The sequence below is a fragment of the Cryptosporidium bovis genome (assembly GCF_009768925.1).
Source record: "Cryptosporidium bovis isolate 45015 chromosome Unknown contig_4, whole genome shotgun sequence".
NCBI classification, from domain to species: Eukaryota; Apicomplexa; class Conoidasida; order Eucoccidiorida; family Cryptosporidiidae; genus Cryptosporidium; species Cryptosporidium bovis.
The window spans coordinates 225229-249868 of NW_027125050.1; the positions used below are offsets into that span (position 1 = coordinate 225229).

Here is a 24640-nt window from a genome sequence, read left to right on the forward strand (position 1 = left end):
AATTCTATCTCTTTAGTCATATTCGTTGCACTAACCCCGTAATATTCCGCAATTTTGTTAATTATACATTTCCTTTTTGTAACGGCCAGAAGCAAGTGCCCTATTCACATAGAGTCTAACTGCTTTCCTTGCGGGCAAACTGGAGTAAATAACACTTGCCCGTCTCGGCACTTTGGACTGAAAGTCCCATTCTGGACAGTGTGAAGGGTATGTGAGTAGACATGAAAATTTACCAGAGGACACTGAAATACATATATAATATTATATCTATATTCTATTTACTAAAAACTGAACATTATATTTTGAACAAACTAAGATGATCAACGTTTGGAATCTAAATTCGATGCCCCAGAAACGACCATGACACTATAACTAATATTGGAGTCACTGTTCAATACTGAACTCGTAAGACTACTCGCCGCAGTGGCGGCATAGCTAGCACTTCCAGTGGCCTTAATACTTAATTGCTTCGTGTTTTTTTGATGAGCATTTGATGAGACTACTACCGCTCCTGTTGAAGTCAATGTAGATGTAGTTGACGAACCTCCGGTTGATCCCATTGAACCAGTTGCACTACTAGATACTTGCGTGGGTGATTGGAATTGCGTTTGTAGTTGGTTTTGTCTGGAAGAGTCTGATCCAACACTAATCGACAATGTCGGATGTCGAAGTTTACCATCTCTTGTTCTCAACTCTGCCTCTCCGTGTGCAAACTTACAATCCGCCTCTAACCAACAGTATCCACGCATCCAATGTCTACATAAGGCTCTCTTATAGTTATACGGTTCTCCATGGGCCCCTAAGGAGATTGATGAGTCTTCGTCAGTATTAACTGAGTTTCCAGGAATTTCACCACTTGGATTGGTGAGATCACTACTGTTAGTTGATGCCGAATTATCAGACCTTCCACCTGCACCAGAAGTTGTGCTAGTATTGGTGTCACCTTTGTGAAGAACAGCGTCTATATAAGAAGCATTTCCCGTCGAAGCACCCAAATTGTTAATTGTTCCAACTTTAACAGAACTCACTATATTCTGTTTTCCATTGTTTCCAGAAAGAGCACTACCTATATTTTTTGTAACATCAGTTCTCGTACCCTTTATAGTTAATAACTTAGGGTTGGAGCTAGCTATAGGATTGTTATTGTTTATATTTTGATTAGACCCTGGAACAGCTCCAGATAAATTCTGACCAACCAATGCAACAAAGCCATCACTTTGTGAATTCGTTATATTAGATGCTTTTAAAACATCTTTTGAGGGCAACTGTTTGATGATAGCACTTGTAAGTGGAGGAAATGCTGAATTATTAAATAAATGGCTATTGTCGACAATGTTCTTATTATTTTGACTACCATTGACATTGTTCCCAATACTATCTAAGTGACTGGTAGTACTACTGTCACTACTATCATTAATATAATTATCATCATTATTGTTATTAACGTCAATGTTAACATCTTCGCCATTGCTGTCGTTTTTATTGTTATTATCACTATCACCACTATTATTACCACTACAAATAACACTAGTACCATTGAGATTGTTGTCATCTATAGATTGATTATCTTTGGTAAGGCCATATTGTAGATCAATAGATTCCATCTTGTTTTCAATGTCATAAATTTTGGATTTGTATGTATCCTCAACGTTTTCATTAGAATCAACACTGTAGTCCATTAGCGTAGAACTACTTGTATTAGATAAACCCTGAATACTCCTAAAATTGTCTCCATCAACGGAATTACCGTTATTGAAATTACTCTCAAAATTTTGACTAACTTGAATATTATCCTTTAAAAGGACGTCTTTACAGTGAGTATCAGGGGTATTGGGATTTTGAGTATTATTTATATCAAATCCAAGACCTAAACAAAATCTCTGAAAATCCATATCTACTGAAGCAGAAGAGACATTATCCTCCTGATCATTTACTTGAGAGAATGAATCCATACCATTACAGGTAATTGGGCTTTGTATTGTCCAAGTATACATTGAATTAGTATTATAAATATCAGTTATAGCATTGTTAGTCAGAGCATTTAATCCTTGAGTCCCTTGAACAAAAGAATTTATATTAATATTAGAGGAGTAAATACCATCTTTGTTATAATCATTACTTACAACAACAACATCACAACTGTTATTATTATTATTGATATTATTATTGACTCCAGTCATATTATTGATTCTATTGCCATTAACAAACTTCGCATTTTTGGTACTAATCAAATTAATATTGCCATTATTAGATTTTAATGTTTTTACACCATTAATATTCGGAACGTCTTCATTTGAATGTTCACTATTTTTGCAGGATATGTTGTTTGGGTTTACATTGTTACTATTGTTTTCATACCCACTAAAATCATGCATAAATCCATTTGTGGGTGAATATCCACCTGTTGAAGACATCCAAGGATCAGAAATAAATGATCCTGTTGTAGAGCTTCCAGTTGCATTATGATTTGAAGAACTGTTAATGGAAGTGGAATTTGTGGAATGGCTCCAAAACCCATCAGATATTGCTCCAAAAGGTTGTGGTTGTGCAGAGGGGACATTCATGTTTTGGCCTCCAATTCCAACGTTCACTGAATTTACGGCACAAGTAACCCCAGGAATAGGATTTCCACGCATATAAATAAAGTTATCTTGATTAAAGCCATCACCAGATATGTTGTTACTTTTGTAGTATGGGGAAGTTGCACAAGTGGTGGTGCTATTAGATTGATATCCAGGGTTACAAATTGCAGTTAGGTTTTGTGGAAGCCAACATGAGAGATCCAAAGGTAAGCCGCTTCCTACTGTATGCAATGAATTGGCACTTGATGTAGAACCTCCATTCGGAATAGTTCTGGCCGTTAAATTTGGCTGGCTATTTGCATTAATAATATTACTCATCGTCAAAGAGGCTTTTTGGGGTTTATATTCTCCTTTGAAAAAACAAAATGGGCAACTTCCATTACTTTTCTTTATCAATTCATTCTTATAACAGTCTTCGCATACCATTTGTTGGCAACATGGAAGAATCACTCCAGGAACGCCATTTCCTATTACTATCTGTCTTGAACATAAAGAACAGTCATTCTCTATATCTGTCAAAGACCACAAAAAAGAGTCATTTGTTGTTTTTGTATCCATATCAGTATAGATATTTTATACTCTCATCCCCAATATAAGTTGCCAAATACAATTATGAGAACAGCTTATAGAGCTTCCTTGTATTATTTACTAATATTCTTGATTTCTTGATTATTTTCCCCTTCTCCCTCTTAATAATAAAAATGTTGACCCTCAATTGTCAATTCTTAACTGCTAAACTACTAATACTTAGATTGACCGTAATATTATATGGCTTTATTGATTATTGTCTGGCTGTCTATACCTTTTTTGCGCTCAAAAACTCCTTTACTTAAATACACGGACGTAGAAAGACGTATACCCACAGACAATTATTTAACTAACCACTTCTAAATACTCCAAAGCTTTTTAGTCCACTAGATTATTGTAGAGGCTTAACAAATAAGCCTTTAAGTATTGTCTCCAACCCGCTCAAGTGATGGCGGTATGTTTTTTTAAAATTGCTTAACGAAATTTTAAAGACTAGTGTTTCAAAGAATATACCCTTTTTTCAACAAAAGAGAATATTTTGGTAATTATCAGATACATATATATGATTCGTACATTTTTTGAGCTAGTTTTTCGCAAGTTTATCTTCACTCATTCCCATACTATAATGTGTTTCTCATACTCATATCTACTTTTTCTCTCGTTTATAACCACCACATTTATGTCACTAATCAGAAATCACCCTATTACTTTATTATTTTCTTTCTTTCTCAAACTAATCTTAAAAGAGTTGCCTCTTACAAAGCGGTAATTATTGTGCAGGCGCGAATGCCTTCAAAGAACTTTATTCCTAATAAATTATTGTCAGGAGTTGTAGACAAGTAACTTTAAGGGAAAACCTGACTTCTTTCTACAATTTGTGAGGTTACGAAATAATCTCAAATATTTTTTTGTGTTGGGAATAGATATGAATTTGTGTTTGTCTCGTAATTGATAAAATTATTCCTCAAGTTGAAATCTTGAAAAAAAGAAAAAATGCCAACATCTACTAACAATAAAAATAAAAAAGGTCTCTTGCGACTTCCAGATGAAAAAAGCAAAAAAGGTACAAGACCTAGGTTCTCCGTCGCATTTCGTGAAACTGTAGAGTTTAGAACAGTATATGTGACGAAGCAAGAAAGATTAGGGCAATTCTATGATTTGACACATTTCGACTTCATCGAAGAGGAGAGAGAAGACTATACACAGAATTTTATTGCAGACTTCGCTGCTACATGCATTCCACTAAAAGATTCTGATGAAAATAACAACAGCCGAAAACTAAAGAGGCTTCTTTGGAATTACGAAGATGAGAATCGTAGCAACTTCTCAATTTCATGGCTGAAGCCGTACTCGAATGGAGAGAACAATGAAAGCGCTGAATTTGATGAAGAGTGCATGGGTGAGGAATTTGAAGACGCCTATATAGGAGGCTTTGAATACAACGGTGATGATATGATATTCGATGAATATCATGGCTCTTGCCATGACGAAGAGTTACAAAATGACACATACAACTATATTGAAAGCAATGAGTTTGAAATAAGAGTTGAATGAAAACGTGTTAATTTCCCTACCACATTATCTAGAGATTGATCTCTGTACTCGTGTCAATACAAGTTTTCAATTTTAGCCCAATAAAACCTGTGTTCACGCTATATTTTAAAATCCCGAAAGTAGTTTGATGTTTCTTGTTCTAATAATCTCATTAAATATTACGACGCTTTCTTGCTTGTCTCGTTACGTGGGTGATCATTTTGATATTTTTTTTCGTGGGGATATTAACGTATTTTGTCAAATCCTACATACCGCTAACAAGCAATGAGTATCGGGCAAGTATTTTCCCGCCCAAGACAAATTTCATTTTAACAATATGTTTATATTTCAAATAAATTAATGCATCATTTTTTCTTAGGCTTTTTCTCGATTTAGATACAAAAAGAGGCAATGGATACTGAAGTTTCTATTTTCGATAGGATTGTTACTGGTGAAATTCAGTGTAATAAGATCTATGAAGACGATTTTTGCATTTCATTTTATGATATAAACCCAGTTGCTCCCGTTCATGCATTGCTCGTGCCAAAGAAGCGTAATGGACTTACGAGATTAAGTAATGCAACTGAAGATCACAAAGATATCTTGGGTCATCTAATGACGAAGGTCCCAGTTGTTGCTAAACTACTTAATCTCAAAGACTTTAGGATTGTAATAAACGATGGTGAGGAAGCCTGTCAATCGGTATTTCACTTACATATTCATATTTTGGGTGGTCGTAATTTTACATGGCCACCAGGTTAAAACTATTTGTTTATATTAAATTAACTTTATTCATTATTTGCTCGCGAAAAAGTTAGTTCTTTTCGTGGGGGGGGGGGGGGNNGGGGGGGGGGGGGGGGGGTATGTCATGCATGCATCTGTCTCCCCATAATTGTAATTTTTACCTTTGTATTGCATGTGTAATATTTGCCGATCTTGAAATTGAGTTGAATTAAGTTGTTAGTTTTCTCATTGTTTTTGTTATTTAACTATTTTGTGATTTGATTATGGATTACGGGTTGCAAATTAAAGGTTCTGACGGAAGCCAGACTGGGTTTCAGAGCATTCCTTTTGAGCAATATATCGGTCATTCTCATGAAAGTCATATTCCTGTGACATGTTCACAACAACATCTAACATATGAAAGCAGTATTAAAACCAGCAAGCAATACGTAATAGGTGATAATCTACAGAGTAATGAACTTGGCCAATATGATTCAATCTGCTCACAAAATACGTACATAGATCCAAGAGATGCCAATAACTTTTCGAAATTTAAAAGAAGTTCTTTGAGAGGAAGAAGGCGATACAGAAGAACTCTTCTCAGAAATTATGAACAGCCTTTCGGAACGAATATAACTACTAACATCAGTTATCTAGAGGCAGGTGATGAAACAGAGATAAATACACAAAAGCGTGTGTTCTTGAGAAATACGACTATGAACGCAAGTGGTGTAAACCATATAAACGTTAAATACAATTCTAGTTCTGAACAATACACAAAAGTACCTAAACCTTCTTGGGATGGAGGTAGATTAGTGAAGCTTCTACAAGGTCATGGTCTTAATATTAAAAATTATGAAAAGAACACTGAATCGCTATCAAACGAAAACTGGAATTCAAAACAGTCATCAGTTTTAATAAATAATTCTGATATTCAAACAAACAATAGTAGAGATACAGACAATAATTGTTACATGAGAAGTGCGGAGACAATAAATCACCAAAAGGTTTATAATGGTAATGAAAAAAATATTATTCCAATTTCTGACTATAATGCCACTATAAATAAAGGATCAAACTATTTAAATGTCAGAATTAACAATTGTATTGATAAAGATATCATGAATTCAAAGTGCACCATACAAACAAATGAGATGATTCAATTTAACCAACTAAATTGCGTAGAGGATACTAATTCGAGCAAACAGTATTGCTATTCTGGAGACTATATAGTCAATGATGACTACAGAAATCAGAATATTGAGAAAGATCAACAAATCTCAAATTCGGAATTCACTCCAAATCAAAATAATGCGTCTCAATATCTACAAAACAAGGTAAATGTTATTTTTTCTCAAAAAAAATCATTCTTTGAAAGTATTTCAAGCCAACCTGATGTTAAATCGAACTATCAACAAATAAACAAAAGTAATGATAAGATAGCACTTAACACCGAAGTTCAAAATTTTTTCAGTTCTAGCGAAAGAGGGAACGAATCCGCAATTCAACCCACACTACCTCCCAAATTTCTCTTCGATACATCACATGAGGAGTTGTTTGTGACGCTTGGAGATACACCAACATCAAAGACAGGCTACAATATATCATCTTTGTTCATTCCTAATCAAGATTCGTAGCAAATAACATGGCTTTATTGTCACAAAAAGAAAACAACAAATAAAATATCCGGATGGATGAACATATGGAAACAATGTTTTGGAAAACCATAATACAACTTATCCATTACATTCATAAATGGAATCAAATTTTCCCGTAATAGATGTAATAAAATCACCATTATCGGAAAAGCTGTATTTTTTTATCTTTATCACAATTAACGATCCAGTTTTTAGAACTTGCTCATTATTTTTCTTGTTTACAAGACTATTTGATTCACAGGACGATGAGTCAACTCTTCTAAATTCAAAATCACTTTCAACAAGATCCTTTGTAGGAACCGTTATATTTAGTAATCCATAAGTTATTCCAGATATATGAGAAGGTGAAATATGGCAAATTCGACAAATAAGCTGCTCATTTAATTTTGGTTTGAATACAAGAGCCTTGAATTCAATGTTAACAAGAAAGGACCCGCTAGGTTCGCAATCAGGAATATAGCCATATTTGTTCTTAGCACTTACTTTATGAAAACAAACCCAAATACCATAATACTCTGCTATATAGTGAAACAAGAAATAACATAGGTATCTTTTTATTGACTCTTCTATGTTCCCTATACTGTTTGGTAGTAACTGTACAGTCCCTCTTACTCTAAGAAGCTCAAAGCATTCATTACCACATTCTCCCTTTTTTACGAAACCCTCTCTTATGTTTTGCAATTGTTCAGCCGCTAGTCTTTCTACTTCCCTACCTGAATCTGTACTATTAGTATCTGTCTCAATATCCTCGTGTTTAATTGAATCTTTTATACTTCTTATACATTTGCCAATTAGGTGGTAAGCAACTTCATTTGTTATTACACATGATTCTCTAACCTCCCACGGAATCTGGTACATTTCAATTTTCAAAAACAAAATTCATTTAAGTGCAAATAAAAAAAAAAATACCGTCTTAAATTGTTTATAAAGTTAAAATTGAATATGTTGAAATATACACCCAGTTCAAGCTAAATGCCAAAGGGAAAAACTGCGCAATTCGTTGCAACCTTTTGTAATAGAAGTAATTAACTTATGCGTAAAGTAAATTTACGAAAAAGCTGCTCAAACCAGGATTCGAACCTGGGTCGCCGCGGCCACAACGCGGTGTACTAACCACCTATACGATTTGAGCCTACGCTCCACGGCCCCCGTGAGTCTACCAAGTAAGTTTGTTTTGAACACAAATTATTTGTCATAGTATCGTTCAATTGTTCAATTAATAACATATTTTGGAAAATATCAAGCTTACTAGCTAAAATAATAATAAACGCATAATTATTCATATTCTTACATATTCTAAATTTACATCTATTCGCTATTAAAATATTTGCAGATAGATAATTTAAAAAAAAATTCAATTGCAAAATTTCGGTCTCATTTTTCAGAAGTCTTCTTTCTCACTTATTCTGAGCATATACCTCCGGTTATCTGTATCAAATAAATTCATACTTCACTTGGTTTCAATCATCTGCAGGTTGTAATCACCAATATTTTTGTTATATATTAGCTTTGTTACATTTATTCAATATTGTTGATACAAAAAATTGTTGATCTCTTCATTTTTGTTCTTTCTTCCTCTATAGTTACAGGATGCCTGAAAACTAATCATATTGAAAAAAACTCAATTTTGCTTACTCACATAGGATCACCAATAGTTTTTTTCCGTACAATTAAAATATAGTTCATTTTTATTTCGATATTGCTCAATTTACAGACGGATAGTTTACATTATTAATGGTAAGTCGTTGTACACCTTAAAGATGGGAATTGTGAAATTTACCTCTAAAAATAAATGGTAACCATATAATTTGTATGTTTTATAAGAAATTGCTTGTTTTTATCGAAATAAATCCTTCTACATTATTGCAGCAAATCCTTCAAAATACTTTAGTTGTCAAAAAAGTGCAAAATGACATTAGGCGCTATTTCATTATTTTAATCTATTACAATAACTACATTGCTTTCAAATAAAATGTACACCTTGGCAAAGTTTCTCCTAAGCATTACGGTCATTCTAGAAACAAAATATAAATATATTGTTCCACTAACATTTTTTTCCCAAAAATGTTTGCACTTCAAAAAATTATATAGAGGATATATTTCGTTGTCTGAAAACGAGTAAAATGTAGAAATTGGTTTTTTTCATATGTTACTTAACCATGATTTTACTTCATTTTGTGTGTGTAAATTTTAGTTATTCCACGATTTATAACTCTAACGTGGTGTCATATACATAATCTGTTTCTATCATCTTATTTTTTTGCCACAATAATATTTCAAATAAAGAGTCATGTATTATAGATGTTGTGTAGATATGAACTTTAATAGCATGCCAATTTAATACAATGGAATAGAAATTCACATATTACTCAAAATCTAAATTATAAGCTGGTTTTCATAAAGTGCGGTAGTATTCATATATATAATTCAGTTTTATTACACTGGGAATCATTTGTAAATTTATGTTTCTTTTTTTTAATACCTTTATGTCATAAGAAAAATAAGGCTCAGTAAAGTTGTGTAGTAATATGATTATTTGAAATGCTTCAAAGTAGTGGAAAACTAAGGAAGAGCATTAGGGTAGAACCCAGCCTTTACCAAGCCTGGGTCCCTCCTTTTTTCTCCAAAAAAAATGACGAAGACAAATTAAATATTTCATCAAGGATGGTAAGTTAAACCTTACAATTATATATGATTGAATGTTCATTCTAATAAATTTAATTTTTTCTCAATACCGAATTTCTAGGGAGAATGTGTATATGAGCCTAACGTCTTTGTAAATAAAGAATCGGGAAAGGAAGCCGAAGGCATAATAAGAAATTTGAAACATTTGATGAGAAGTATGGAGACTGATTTCAACTGTTTGTCAGGAGAACGATTAATGGGATATATTTCCACTAACTTTTCTTCTGAATCTTCATCGGTTCAAGGAGAGCTATCAGCAGAGAAACTCCTGCTTTCTACAATAAACGATTCGAAGAAAAGCTATTGCCATACAGAAGAAACAAGAAATTTTGGAAGGATAGAGTCAAAGAGAAGCGAATTTCATTTGTCACTAAACAACGATTGTGTTCAAAAATCATTAACAAGCGTGAGCCAAGTTTCAAAGGAAGAAATAAAAGACAGGGATTTGGTGAAAAAATCAAATAATAGTTGCCCGGTATCTTATGGAAAATATAGGGAAATCGCTTTAAACCAACAGCTTTTTTTAAGTTTTATTGATAATTGGAGGAAAGAAGTGGGTATAATTCTAAATGAAAATTACAAAGAAGGTAGATATACTCTTGAAGAAGGTAAAGAATTGTTGCAAGAAGGACTTATTTTCCAAAGGCAAGTTAGGCTTCCAGAACTCGAATCGCTTTCTCAAGCTGTAAAAAAAGCGTCAAATTTTGAAAACAAGGTTAAAGAGGCCTTTTCAATAGGTAGTAAAGAATTAAATTTAGATTTGGGAGAAATTAAACCCGCAAATAAGATTCAGATAAAAGAGTTGCGTGATTTATTGAAGGAAGGTGAAGAATGTCTTTTTTACTCTAAATGTTTAGATCTCCTAAAATTTCAACTTGAAAAACTGAAAACATGGAGAAAAACGGTTCAATCTGCCATTATTGAGAAGAATTTAGATAAATGTAAGGATTCAATGAAAGATAAAGACGAAATTTTCATAGAAGTTCCAGGGACTGATGGCCTTACTGAACAAATCGCAGCAAGCAATTGGATCGAAAAGGTTGAAAGAAGTCTTTCTCGCCCAATGAGACTCAACTTCGCTGAAAGTCTATTGAATGAACCTGCAGCTAAATTCTTGAATGAAAAAGATGTTTATGTTAAAAGACAATTGATAAATAGAGTAAATAGAGCCCTAGATTGGCTGAACGTGGTTCAGTCCCCTCCTTTTGTATTCAACTTAGTGTCTGCTTGTAAAGGATTTACAACGAACGACATTCCGGATAGTATGCAGGCGATTATTGTTGATGCAAAGAAATTGATGGAGACAACGAATGACTGGAAACTCCCAAAGCCATCAGATTTTGAAAAGATTTGGCTTGAGAGTTTGACTCTGAAAATTAGCGTCCCCATTTCTAAATACATGGAACCTGTCTATCTTCGTTGGAAAAAATGGCACCGAAAATTCAAGAGATTAATGGATGGTCTTTGCATTTATATGGAGGCTCAATTAATATTGGAGGAAGCGGAATATACTTTATGTGATTTCCTCGATATGAGTGAATATTTACCTGTATTGAAAGCAAAAATTAAAGAGAGTGGTGATTGGTTAAATGAAAGCAAAGAATTTCTTAGGAGTGTTTCTGAATATAACACGAAACAAGATATTGATGATGTATCCTCAAGTGTTTGGAACACAATTACTGGAATAAAAAAGGGGAATGAATTTACAAAGCATGAACTACAAGAAGTAATCAATTTTATTGAATCTCAAATCGGCGAGCGTCTATCGTATGATAAACTTAAGCAACTAATAGATAAGGGTAATGAATTAACAATTTATGATACATCAATATTACAGGAGCTTTCTTCATGTCTAGATGGTTGCGAGAGATGGCTCAAGAAGGGAAGAGAACTCATTAAGTGTTCAAAAAGCTCAAATTCTAATGTTTCCTCAATAATCTCGCTCTTATTGGAGAGAAGTTCAATATTGATTTCTAGCGAGACTGAAGAAAGTCTTTTTGCAGAGTTGAATTTTTTGCTTTGGAAACTTGAAATTAAAGAAATCCAAATTCCAATTGATGATGGTAAATTACTATCATTAATAGAGAGGTTAAATTGTTTCAAATCCCACATTAACTTTAATTCATTCAAAGTTGAATTTAAGGATATTCCCGACTCGAGTAAATTAAAGATACCTGAAAGTGAAAAAGAATCAAGTCTTGAAGCTGAAGGAAGTCAGAGAATTGAAGATGTAATTGAAGACGAGACTCATAGTGATATTGATATTAATTTATTGACCACAGAACAGATAAATTCTTCACATTGGGAAAAATTAAAAGAGCTAGGACCTATCTTGCTTGTTGAAAAACTCGAACAAATCTACAAATATTGGAGTTCTGTTGCCTCCTCTTATGAAAAAACAAAAAGTAGAATTGAATGTTGGAATAATTTACTAGATAAATTGAAAATTCTTCCAGTTAAAATGAATAAATTAGAGGAAAAAGTAAAAATTATAATTGATGAGTATGAAAGAATATGCATTTCATTATCCTCTGGCAATAAAGAGCTTATTGAGAGTAAAAGGATGGGGCATCCATTGTCTCTCTTATTTTCATACGAAGAACTTAATAAACTTGCAGCCGATATTGAGAATATTCCTGTAAAAATTGAGAATTGGGATAAATGGTTGAAGCATATCGAAGATTTAAATAACTCGGATGTGCTCACTCTTGAACGTTTTCCTTATTTATCTGGTTGCATATATAATAATACTGATGAAGATTGCAGTACCTCACAAATTGAAATGGACTATGTAAACAAGCATATCGAATTACTAAATAATAATTTAATTTCCACGTCAGTATGGAATATAACAGACTTTAAGAGGATTTTTCGTGATTTAAAATACACAGGTAAATTAATAAATGATCTCGAATCCTGCAAAAAATGGATGGAAGAAGTTGAATCATCTGAAAACTATTTATCAAAGGATCTGGACTATTGGAAGGAACTACTACAAAAAGGAAAAAACTTGAATATAGTTGATAACAATTTCCTTTCAAATTTTGAGTCAAGGTTAAATATTTCAATTGAATGGGATGAAATATATAAAAGTGTTATCTTGGAAGAAATCAACAAACCCATTAGAGCAAAGAAGGCAAAACTTTCATCGAAAAAAATTCCATATTATTTTGCAAGGTTGTTAGTTGATATTGATTATGGTATTGGTGAAAGATTAAATTCTTTTAAAGAATTAAAAGAAAGTGTCAATTCATATGTTACTTTGAGAGAGAAAGGAATAAAGTATCTAGAAATCTGTCATAATGAGAGAATTCAATCACGTTTTTCAGAAATATTAGTCAAATCACCCATTGAAATGAATGCCTTCAATGAATCTAATAAATCAATTGTCACTAGCGAAGTGAAGAGATTAAATGAATTTACCAGTGTTTTAAAAGAATTTCAAAATGAATGTCTTAAACATCCAATATTAATTGAATTTACTAACTATATCCAAGAAGAAATCATGTTGCGTGATTTAAACCAAAAGTTAATCAATACTTTAATTATAGAAGAATACCACAATTTGTTATCCCTAACAAATAACACGACTCTAGATTTGTTAGAACCAAGAGTAAATGATATCGATGAAGGGATAGAATTAATTAACTATATTGAAGGCAACAATCTTTATTCAGAACATGGTTCAAATTCAAAAATCAAATCAAGTCCCTTTTCGACGAAAATTATCGACGAGGCTAAACATAAACCCAATTATTCTATAGATGAGCTAAAAAAAATTTTTTCAGGGGAACTGAATTTTCCAAAGGATATTGTTTTCGGGGATTCATTCATATCAGAAAAATATATTGATAATCGACTATTTCAACAATTTAAGAACTCTGTTAAAAAGGCAAAACAATGGTTAAATATTTTTAATTCTCTAGGTTTTAATGTTGTTAATAATTCAAAGACAGAAACGTTTTATAATAGGACCATTCCAAGTAATTTATTACCGAAGAATTTCAAATCTTCAATTGAATTGTTGATGGATGAATACACCGAAAAGTTGGGATATCGTGATACACAAAATGACAATGTTGAAAATGGTCCTCTTGCTTTTAGGCTCGACTGGAATAAGATATTGGAGCCATACTTGAAAATGGACTACTGTAATACCGATATTATTAAACGAAGTAATACCCTCTTAAATAGATTATTAGAGGTGTTTAATCCCGATCTATTCAACCCCTGTGACCTCAATGAGGCAAACAACGATCCATCTGAAGACTATTCTGTCTATAATGTTTCTTTACTATCTAATTTATTGCATTATATGAGGGAAAAGAAATCTACAAATTCTAGAGTATATTGCAAAGAAAACTATGAAGAAACAAACAATATGGTTAAATCAATCATTAATGAGAAATATTTTGTGTATTTACCTGTGAATGGTGGTAACGACTTAGAACAACTGGGAAATATTCTAAACGCTAGTGTGAGTGACATTGAGAACGGAAAAGATAAAAATTTAAGCAACTCCCAGTTTGAGAGTTTAAATATATCAAATCAGGGCCCTCAAAAGAGAGTAAAGAGAAGTAAAAGCATTTTGGAAGAGAGAGTTAACGAGAACAATGTTGATGGTATCTTAGATATTGTTAGAAAAATCCCATTACCTACAATTGAGATGTCGCTATTACTACTGAGTTTTGCAATAAAAAACATTAAATTTAACTTAGTTGAGATGAAAAATCTTGCTCTAACTATTGAATTAACCTTTCTATGGATAGCTCTTATTAATAATAAGTTTCCGAGTATTTTTTCTTCAAATGATGGATTTGATTTTAATTCAGAAGATTCAACACGGAATTATCGTACAAAAACTAGTGACATGGAACTTGAGATATGGGAAAACTTGATTAATTTTGACTTTTATGATAGTAGGGACAACTGTAATATTGAGAGTTTACGTGTGCAAAATTATGTTGATTTAAATAAGGATTCTGGAAATAAAATGTCTCTCAAAGAACTCATTTTTCTAATCGAGATATGTGACCAAATGCCAATACAAACCCCATTTAAGACAAAACTTGTAGTAAACTTAATAAATATTTTAAAGTGGACCCTTTCTGCCAGAGAGGCAATACTTTTATTGCCTAGGAATACCATTTTACGTCCATGGTTACACATTGAAGGTATAAATGAGGAAATTGAAACTAACAGGAAGAATTGCAGGATAATAAATAAAATATTGTCCAAAGAAAATGAGTTTACAATCGAAGATGATGATATTAAGAAAATAATTTCAAATATCTGCTCTCACGAAAATGAAAATCATTTAAACGTAGATAAAGTCTTGGAAGTAGAGCTTATAAAAAAGATTCCAAGACCCAGAGGAAGGCCAAAAAGGGAGTCCATTCACTCTAGTAAAAGTGAGATTACTCCGGATGAAATATACAATAGCATTTGCTCAGAGTATAAGGTATTTGATAGAATTTCAGATAACTTCCCAAGATCCTTCTATTCTTGGTTAAAAGAATCAGAATTGTTGACTGAAGATTTTTTTTCGCAAATGCAAACAGAAAGTGAAAAGAATAATATTATACAAGATTTTGATTCTAATAATAAGGGAACTAACCTAAAATATGGTTGGATAAACGGTTACTTTTACTGGTACGATAAAGATAAAGCTAATAAAACTGAAATTGACGGTTCAAGTGATACTTTGATTCAAAGAATAGGAATGATAGATCCAACTTCATATCCAAAAAAAAGTAAATATAATAATAAACTTATAATTGATTTCATTATATCTATTGAAGTTTTTATTAGTATCGAGAATACTCCAGCAGATCTATGTCCGATTTGTTCCACATTCAGTACAAATTTTTCAGAAAATGGCACAGTTGATTTTGATCATCAGTTATACTGGATTTCATGTAGCGAATGTAGTCGTTGGTACCATAAAGAATGTGCCAATTCAAATGCTCAAAATAGAAAAAACTTTAACTTTTCGAAAAGCATCTATAATGATACGCCTTGGATATGTCAACTTTGTGCCTTAAGAGGTACAACATCCTATGTTCAATCTGAAGCAATTATCTCGCAGCTGAGAATGGGAAATAACATATCATTGTGCCATAACAACAATAAATACATTATTTCTCAAATAAAAGGAAAGCCAGAATTCTGTAACCAGGTTCAATATGAGAAATACAATAACTTGCAAAGAGAAATATATTCACAAGAGAACCTTAAAAAATTGTTATTTAACAGTCTCTTTGGACCGATTTCATGTGTTCAACTTTACGAGAGAAATGCTATTTACAACAGATTTTATTTACTAAACGTTTGGATCCACGATTTTCAAAATAAATTTAAATGGGATATCTTTACTAATTCAACATATGACCCATCAATATTTGTTGTAGAGAATACAATTGGAGACATTGAAATTGGAGAGAAAGTTCCCCTAACAAAAATTAAGAATGAATCCTCAGAGTTGGTTGAAACAAATTTTCTTGAAAACCAAAATATCCATAAGGAAAGAGTTGCAAATATCACGGAAAATATGTCTACCAGTAGAAAGGGAAGGGTAATAAAAAATAAGATATCTGTTAAAGAAATGCTTAACCCTAAAATATCATTAATAAAAGCTAAAAAGGGCATGAAGAGACGATTGTTAATACCCATTCAATCAACCACTAAACAAATTAAAAGAATTCATAGTTCAACAAGTCCCACTAATACAGTTCAAGTCAACTTTAGAATAGTTTTCCGTGACTTTAATTGTGAAAATATAACAGTTGACCCTAATTCAATTGGAAGGCTTAGAAAGTTAGAATTTAGAAGTGAAGAATTAGATATCCACGGAATGATCAATTTATATTTGTTAGGAATATCAATAGGAGTTGATCAAATCGTTGAAATGGAGTGGTTATATTGTATATTGAAATATGTAACATTCTTCAACAAAAAGTTTCATGATTTTAACAAAAACTTAGAGTCATTGAAAATAATAAATTTACCGAGAGACCTGTCTTTTATCAATTCACTTGGACTTGAAAAAAGATTAAAATGGGATGAATTCAAATATATATTAAGATTCTACTCTCCTAATTTTCCAATAAAACTCAACTCCTCGAAAAATTTCTACAGCGGAATTCTATCAGTTAGATCTAACTACTTTAATCTTAATTCAATTCTAAGGCAGTTCAGCCTATCTAGTTACAGCCTTAATGTATCTGGTGAGAGTGATACTTCTAAAAATTGGAATGAATTCGAGAATGAAGTAATAAACATTAATAGTAAGAACCTTAAAAGTGATATTGAAATATTGCTTAATAACATGGTAAAATCAGGTGTTACATTTTCAGAAGAAGAAATCATTTGCCAAATACTTAGAACATATTACCTTGAATCTATGTTAATTTTTATTAGAAACCAAATATCAAATTTCTACAATAATCAGTTAAACCCAAAACCTATCTTCTCCCATATAAGCAATACTAATGAACATATAAAAATTTGGAAAGAAACTGATGCTTATTTAATTGAAAAGTACAAAATTAAGTTTTTACCCCCTGAAATTAATAACATGGTATCTGAGGATGTGAAAGAAAGTGGAAGAATTACTCGTTTTCAATTCTTCACTAGTAATTGTGATTTGATCAGAGATATTGTGGAACAATGCAACGAATGGAGTGAAAATTATATGAAATTAAAGGATAATTGCAATGAATTTGGAATTTTTGTTGATCTCCTCAAACAGGGCCTTAGTCTACCTTGTGTTTACCCTCCTGTATACTCATTTGGAAATGTTTTAGCTTCAATAGAAAGCTATGAAGATTTCGTAGATCAAGTATTCTGTAAATTTGAAAAAAACTCAACATCAATTGAACTTAAAGAGTCTAATATTCAAAATGCTAAGTCGGGAAACATCATATGTTCGGATAAACCTTCAACTCCAAAATTTGAGAATATTCAAGTACTAAAGAATATAAAAAAATCTCTTTCTGAGTTACCAATTCAGAAAAGGGACCTTAATTTAAAAATTGAGAAAATGGAGAATAATGTTAGTAAATTTATAGAAAGCATTAAAGAAAAAACTCCAATACTTAAACAGACAACTTCTACTGAATCACTCATTTCTAAATTACAATTAATAAAGGAGGAGGCTCTATTGAATGTTCCAATAATTGTAACTAATCTACCTGAATTGAGAGAATTATTAAATTCACTTCCTGACTTTGGATCACCCCATCACAATTTATTGGTTAGAACCCAATTTTTAATGTCCCTTCAATCACCTATTGCAAAGTTGAGAAAACCACTTAATCCTTTTCCAAATGTCCCGGTCTCACCTAACTATTCTGGAACTCATATAAATGCCAACTCAAATGAAATAATTTCTTCGGAAGTTAGAAGTACCCCTTTCGAGTCAATTATAAATTCTGGAAATTGTAATAGAACAAAAACACGCCTGCTTGAGAACCTAATCACAAACTCCTCTCAGCCACTTACAGGTGATAAGGCGTTAATATGGCAAAACGTCATTAATAAGGGTGTTCATCAAGTCAACCACTGTTATTATAAGTAGTTATAATTTCTCTAATTTATTGATCCCTTTCATTTCTCATATTTTTTTTTATTTACGTAAACTCGAGAAAGTACATGCATTTCTCGCACTCCCCCCCCCTTTTACTTGGTATTAAAAAAGCTGTTGGAATCAGGATAATGTGGAGCTTTGTTAGAGATTTTTGTTGTAATATTAGTGAAAACCCCTGTAGGAATCCATACACTGTTGATGTTGATTGGTGCCATATTATAAAGAATATTGAGGCTGAAAATAACCCAAGTAGAGCAAATACGTCTAGAAACAGTAAATCAACAGAAATTCAGTCTAAACCTTGCATGAATTCAACTGACATAAATGAACTTGTCAATTGTTTCATAAAAAGTGCATTAAGTGGTGTTTCAATTTCAATTTATGATCAGTTGAGTCAGAAATTCATATCTGGAAAATACTTTGTAAATCGAAACTTGAGCATTTTAACTTTGAAATCGCCAATTCACACAATAATAATACCATTTAGAGCAGTAAGTTATTACTTTAAATTTTTGTTTCAAATTTTCATTTCATAATAGATAAATACCATACTAAATAATTCCGAGTTCAATTATTTATATTCAAATAACAAAATCGTCATTGACAATCACAACAAAGCCATTATTATTATTGTATTTGATTCGAACACGGAAAAAAGTGACTCCATCCCACTTTTATTCAACGATCAAGGCTCGGCAAACAACTTCCTCCTAGTAATTGAAATCCTGAGGTATGTACTTTAACAAATAGTGAACAAAAACAGGCAATAACTCCTGATTAACACCTAGGTACAATGAAATGAATGACGATAATATTTGCGACAACTCACGTGAGTTAGTTCTAGGAGGTGTTTTTCAAGATTATCCCAGAAGGTAAAATTTATTAGAATATCATGCGACAAAGTTGAGAAAAAAAACAAAATTTAATTGATATATCTATATACCAACCTAAGTAAGAATGGGCACAAACCTTAAAAATTAACGAGTCCAATCATTAACTATATACCCGTCCCAAATAGACAAGCAGATAATTAGCAATTACACGGAAATCCTCCCTCACATTAATTGGTTTATGCTGCCCTCTTTCTCTGTTGTTGAATAATATCTACAAGCTCATCACGCTTCTTCTTAGCTCTTCTTTCCGTACCTAAACGTGATCTGGCAAATCTCATGGCTCTCTTTGCCGTGGAAGCCGACCCAACCTTCAACAACTCCATCATTCTCTTCTCATACGGCGCAAATCCTGCAACTTCACGAACCACCTGTTTAACAAGGGCATTTCTCGCAGATAACTTCCCTTTTCGTGAACTAGGCCTAGGTTGTTTAGGTCTCTTTGTCACAATAAACCCGGAGTTCAAACCGACAACAGTTCCTGTTGAAATCGATGATGTCATTTTTTCAAATACAATATTCTGCCCGTAATCAAAATATAACTTCGTTAATCCGTCTCGAAAGGAAAGATGGCGACTCAACTCTAATTATATTTGCTATTTATATTTGATTTGTCTCAAAAAAAGGCGCCTGGAATATATACCGCCTTATATTAAGTCACTAAGATGGTCTTAAAATGACAAAAAGTTGCCGGCGCAATCTGGTTAATTTGCATCAGCCAACTTGTATTTTGGATATGAATTTTCATTTTTAGTTAATACAATAACTTTTATATTCCAACCACTTCTTTATTTTGAGGAGTCCTTTATTTTACAATGCCTAAGTTCAAAAAGAGCCGGAATAAACTCTCAAAAGTTAGAAATCCGCTTCATATAGATATAGAGTTATCAAAAAACCCATACTACAAATGTAAGAAGAGAACGACTTCAAATTGTGATTCTCTAGAAGAATATATTGAAGGAGAGCAAAGATATACTCAAGTTCCAGATAATATTGGTAAAAAAATACTGGAAGAAGCAAACCTGCAATTGCTTCAAGACTTTGATGAGGATTCATTTTCTGACTTACAGTTAGATAAAAGTGTTATCAAAGATAACATTGAGAGTAAACTTAATCTTCCTATTGATGAATTTGGTTATATTTACGTAAATGAAAATGATATTGGGGCTAGAGATAATATGGGACTAGATGATTCTTATTGGAGTGAGCTTCTGAACAAATGCGCGGATGAGAACAATGAACTATATGAAAGCCAAAATAAATCTGATTTTGTTAGCCTAATTATCTCAAAGTTGCGTGATAATGCAAGTGAATCTTCCCAAAATTATTTAGATACTCAAAACTCAATTCAACTACCAGAGAAGGTTCAGTTGGTATATTCATCGATTGGGAAGTGGCTCACTAAATATAAATCGGGGAAACTACCTAAAGCTTTTACTATTATTCCAAGACTAGAGAACTGGGAGGAAATATTAAATATTACAGAACCACATAACTGGACACCAAACGCAATGAGTGAAGCCGTTCGTATTTTTTGTTCAAATCTCTCTCCAAATGATTCATTAAAGTTTTATTCTGAGATTTTATATCCTATAGTAAGAGAAGATATCTCTAAAAACTATGGAAAGCTTAATTACCATTATTACCAGGCACTAAAAAAGGCAATGTTTAAGCACTCGGCATGGTTTAAGGGAATCCTACTCCCCCTTGCTGCAGATGAATCTTGCACAGTTAAAGAAGCAATAATAATTGGGAGTATTTTAGCAAAGGTGAGTATTCCTGTGCTCCATGCAGCTGCAGCAATCATTAAACTTTCCCAAATTAATCCTTGGAATACTTGCCAAACTCATTTTATCATGATTCTACTGAGTAAGAAATATTCCATGCCAAGGAAAGTTATAAATGAACTAGTCGAAAGTTTTTACAAATTTAACAAAGGAGCGAATTCGAAAACAAGTGATAATGTTATTCTATTTTCTCATAACAATGTAAATTTGAATTCTAAAAGTATATTGACGAATACCGTACTACCTGTAACATGGCATAAAACCTTACTCACATTTGTTCAAAGATACAAATATGAATTTTATTCGGATCAAATAATTAAATTACAAGAACTCGTCAAAAATCAATATCACTATCTGATTTCTCCTGAAATAATTCGTGAGCTCTCTCATTCACTAGTTCAAACACCTATTGAAACTTAGATATATTGTAATTCAATATTAATATAATTATATCTGTAATATATGTTAATCAATATTTATTATTTTTTTTTAAATGTTCGCGAGTAATACTTAAAATTTCATTTAGATACTCATCTTTATTGTTCATTTTATCTAAACTCTTAAAGTTACTACTACTAGGTATTATTTTTACTGTTACATTTGCCTTCATTCTATTGTTTTCATTTATGAGTTTTGTAAATGTTCTGTATAGTAACTGTATTGTCATAACATTATTTATATACTCAACAGCCCTATTTGTATCAACTATTTCGTCCGTATTACCTGAATAACGAATCTCATCCCAATAATGATAAAAACTCGACGAAAATGAGTTTCTGGTAGATTTTATTTCTTCCTTCAGTGAAGTTTTTATAGATTCGAATGTAACATCGTCCATTTTAATGAGCTTTTTATACGAGAACTCACGAAGTGTGTTATAAATATTCATTTCAATATTTTCTACAGAATAGTTCGAGTTGCCTTCCACACCAATAACCAGAGACCTTACTTTGCAAATGGAAATAATATTTGCCAAAACGATATATCCTATTTGCGCTCTTGTTCTCAGATTATCATATAAATAACCTTGGATTAAAGGCTGCAGTGCCAAGAGGTGTATTATCTCCTCAAAAGTTGAAGTTCCGAATTGAAATAGCATTAACACCATATTATTAGTATCTTCGAAAGTCGGGTTAAAGAAGGTGATATCTAAAGAATTTTTAATTTTATAAATCCTCTTTTTCATGGAGTACTTCTCACTTAGTGGTTTTATTTTACTATTTAATATAAAACCCTCAATAATTTCAGTTGCTTTTGACCTAGTAATATTACCTTGAATATATGAAATAACAGTTTGTCTATGTAACATTTTGTAACTCCAAATGTTTAAAACCTCGCATATCTTGTTAGAAGTGTCATTCTTTATTAAGGAGGTTAAGTAAGTGATAAAAGATGTTGCTGAGTTTTTTTTATGCTTAAAATGATCATCCCCATATTCTCTAAGAATTGTTTTATCTAAATATTGTCTCAATTCCCATTCAGTAAAACTCTGATCCGATTGTAGTGATTCAACTAATTTAAGAGATTGTGAATACGCAGTATCTTCTCCCCCTTCGTGAAATCCTACTTTTGATTCTGAAAACTCTAAAAGAATTTCTTTCAACGTTTCACAATCTATTTCATGTATTTGTTTAAATGCTGACCCAATTGTTTTGTGCAACAATTTTTCAATATCATCAGAGTATCCAAATGTACTTATATCTATTAATATTCCATTATCTTCCCATCCCAAATAAATAGAAATTCCGCATTCCCTGAACCCCTCAACTTCACCTTCAATTAAAAGATTAATCAAATAAACAATGGTTTTTCCCCAAATTTGTGTTTCGATTCCTTTATTATACCTCCTCGGATATTTTAATAACATATTTATTCCAATTCGATGGTTCTTCGTATTTGGTTTGTACCACCAAATTTTTGCATAATTAGAGTCTATGAGCTCTGGAAAACCAGAATTACTTATTTCTTCTACTAACCTTAAATTTAAAGGTGAACATTTTTTTGGAGCTGGTATAACAATCTTATTCCCCACTTTCGTTGAAAATTGTGTATTCTCCCATTTTAAGAGGGTATCTTTTGGGATAGAATTTATTGTGTGAATTACATTGTAATATTCGTCTCTGAAAACAGATGATACTTTTTCATTTATATTATCTTCAACAATAAAAAATGTATTCTGTGGTATTATTGCGTTTAATATTTTTTCTATTAAATTTTCATCTATTTCCTCAATTAATACTTCAGCACTTAAGGCATTATAAACTCCATATTTAACGATTCTTGAACAAATATCCGAAACGATATACATTGGAGATTGCTCCTGTAACTCTGTTTGGATAATAAATTCTCTCTCTGAAATTTCTTTTATCCCTTTGTATACGCTCATAATTTCCTTTGATGCTTTTAGCTTATTTATGTATTTAAACACAGTGTTAACCACTTCGAATACTTCTGAAGAACCTTTCTTTGATAGTTCAACTTGATAGATAAAAATACTTCCGAAAGAATAGCTTTCATAAATTGTGCTCGTATTAAGAACTAATCCATTTTGCTGTAAATGCCAATATAGCGTATCTTTTTTTTTCGAATTTAAGATATAGGATAATAGCCCCAAAGGTTGCTTCGAAGAAGGATTAAATAAGGTAGGAAAGTTCCATACAAGCCAAAGTTGTTTTTTACTTTTTAATGGATTTAAAACAACAATTTTTCCGAGATGCTCTTCTTTTATAATCCCTTGGGTTGATGAATTTTCTTTAAATTCATTTTTTTTACATTCACCACTGTTATTATTTGACACATCTGAAAAATAGGTTCTCACTAATCTTTCCTGTTCATTAATATTCCTTTTCGATAATAGGACGAGGAACATATTTTCACCGCAATAATATTTCATGTACATCCTTTTCAATAAAACTGGAAGTAAAATTCCCTTTGACTTGGGTACCTTTACCAATGTTTCAATATTTCCTGTTGTGAATTGCGAAAAAGGTGGATGACAATACGACTTCAATGTATACCACAATCTATCAAATTCATTTGGTATATTTTTCAAGTGTTCAGAATTAACTGAGTTGATTTCTTTAGATATCATTTCTTCATCAAAAATAGGATCAATAAAGAACCTAGAAAAACGTTTCAAACCATCTTCTAGATATTCTTCACCTATTTCATTAAAGTATACAGTCCTTTCTTCACCTGTAAAGGCGTTATTCTTCCCTCCATGACTTGTCATGAATTCATCATAGTTTTCTGGTTCAGGATACTTTTTTGTGCCCAAAAAGAGCATGTGCTCAATTAAATGGAACAAACCAAAAACATTTTCTGGGTCATTAAAAGAGCCTGCCTTTACACCTACAGAAAATGCAGAATTTTCTATAATTTCGTCCTCAATTAGTAATACCTCCAAACCATTCTCAAGAATTACGTGTTTGAATTTCCTATTATCCGAAAATGGTTTCAGAACAAAGTCAGTTGATTGTTTTTGTGGTTTTACGCAATTACATGATACTGAATAACCAAAAAAGAATATAAAAAAAAGTAAATTTATCCACAGCATTACTAATTCTCATTGAAAAGTTATTTAAAAATTAGTCAATTAAAAACTACGTGACATGCAATTTCGCATGCAAAACTAGTCAATAATGAAAAACTATATGAACTCGACTAA

The 24640-nt window shown here is 32.0% G+C and overlaps 10 protein-coding genes across 10 annotated transcripts; 6 read left to right on the forward strand and 4 right to left on the reverse strand.

The window, feature by feature from the left end:
* Positions 1-320: 320 nt before the first annotated feature.
* Positions 321-3140, reverse strand: FG379_002895 (HC3 protein; the record flags this gene model as incomplete). The annotated part of the gene is made up of 1 exon (XM_067328585.1): positions 321-3140. The coding sequence occupies one exon, from the start codon at positions 3138-3140 to the stop codon at positions 321-323; it is 2820 nt and encodes a 939-aa protein (XP_067182083.1).
* A 963-nt stretch (positions 3141-4103) lies between these two features.
* On the forward strand, positions 4104-4664 carry FG379_002896 (uncharacterized protein; the record flags this gene model as incomplete). Its single annotated transcript, XM_067328586.1, has 1 exon — positions 4104-4664. The coding sequence occupies one exon, from the start codon at positions 4104-4106 to the stop codon at positions 4662-4664; it is 561 nt and encodes a 186-aa protein (XP_067182084.1).
* Positions 4665-5054: 390 nt separating this feature from the next.
* Positions 5055-5405, forward strand: FG379_002897 (histidine triad (HIT) family zinc binding; the record flags this gene model as incomplete). Its single annotated transcript, XM_067328587.1, has 1 exon — positions 5055-5405. One exon carries the CDS (start codon positions 5055-5057, stop codon positions 5403-5405), a length of 351 nt encoding a protein of 116 aa, XP_067182085.1.
* A 245-nt stretch (positions 5406-5650) lies between these two features.
* FG379_002898 (uncharacterized protein) lies at positions 5651-7003 on the forward strand (the record flags this gene model as incomplete). Its single annotated transcript, XM_067328588.1, has 1 exon — positions 5651-7003. The coding sequence occupies one exon, from the start codon at positions 5651-5653 to the stop codon at positions 7001-7003; it is 1353 nt and encodes a 450-aa protein (XP_067182086.1).
* Positions 7004-7102: 99 nt separating this feature from the next.
* On the reverse strand, positions 7103-7882 carry FG379_002593 (RPB7 like OB fold RNA polymerase subunit; the record flags this gene model as incomplete). Its single annotated transcript, XM_067328283.1, has 1 exon — positions 7103-7882. One exon carries the CDS (start codon positions 7880-7882, stop codon positions 7103-7105), a length of 780 nt encoding a protein of 259 aa, XP_067181781.1.
* A 1975-nt stretch (positions 7883-9857) lies between these two features.
* Positions 9858-18287, forward strand: FG379_002594 (uncharacterized protein; the record flags this gene model as incomplete). The annotated part of the gene is made up of 1 exon (XM_067328284.1): positions 9858-18287. The coding sequence occupies one exon, from the start codon at positions 9858-9860 to the stop codon at positions 18285-18287; it is 8430 nt and encodes a 2809-aa protein (XP_067181782.1).
* A 137-nt stretch (positions 18288-18424) lies between these two features.
* Positions 18425-18832, forward strand: FG379_002595 (uncharacterized protein; the record flags this gene model as incomplete). The annotated part of the gene is made up of 1 exon (XM_067328285.1): positions 18425-18832. The coding sequence occupies one exon, from the start codon at positions 18425-18427 to the stop codon at positions 18830-18832; it is 408 nt and encodes a 135-aa protein (XP_067181783.1).
* Positions 18833-19365: 533 nt separating this feature from the next.
* Positions 19366-19689, reverse strand: FG379_002596 (60S ribosomal L36; the record flags this gene model as incomplete). Its single annotated transcript, XM_067328286.1, has 1 exon — positions 19366-19689. The coding sequence occupies one exon, from the start codon at positions 19687-19689 to the stop codon at positions 19366-19368; it is 324 nt and encodes a 107-aa protein (XP_067181784.1).
* Positions 19690-20001: 312 nt separating this feature from the next.
* Positions 20002-21393, forward strand: FG379_002597 (uncharacterized protein; the record flags this gene model as incomplete). Its single annotated transcript, XM_067328287.1, has 1 exon — positions 20002-21393. One exon carries the CDS (start codon positions 20002-20004, stop codon positions 21391-21393), a length of 1392 nt encoding a protein of 463 aa, XP_067181785.1.
* A 49-nt stretch (positions 21394-21442) lies between these two features.
* FG379_002598 (insulinase like protease) lies at positions 21443-24529 on the reverse strand (the record flags this gene model as incomplete). Its single annotated transcript, XM_067328288.1, has 1 exon — positions 21443-24529. One exon carries the CDS (start codon positions 24527-24529, stop codon positions 21443-21445), a length of 3087 nt encoding a protein of 1028 aa, XP_067181786.1.
* Positions 24530-24640: the final 111 nt, after the last annotated feature.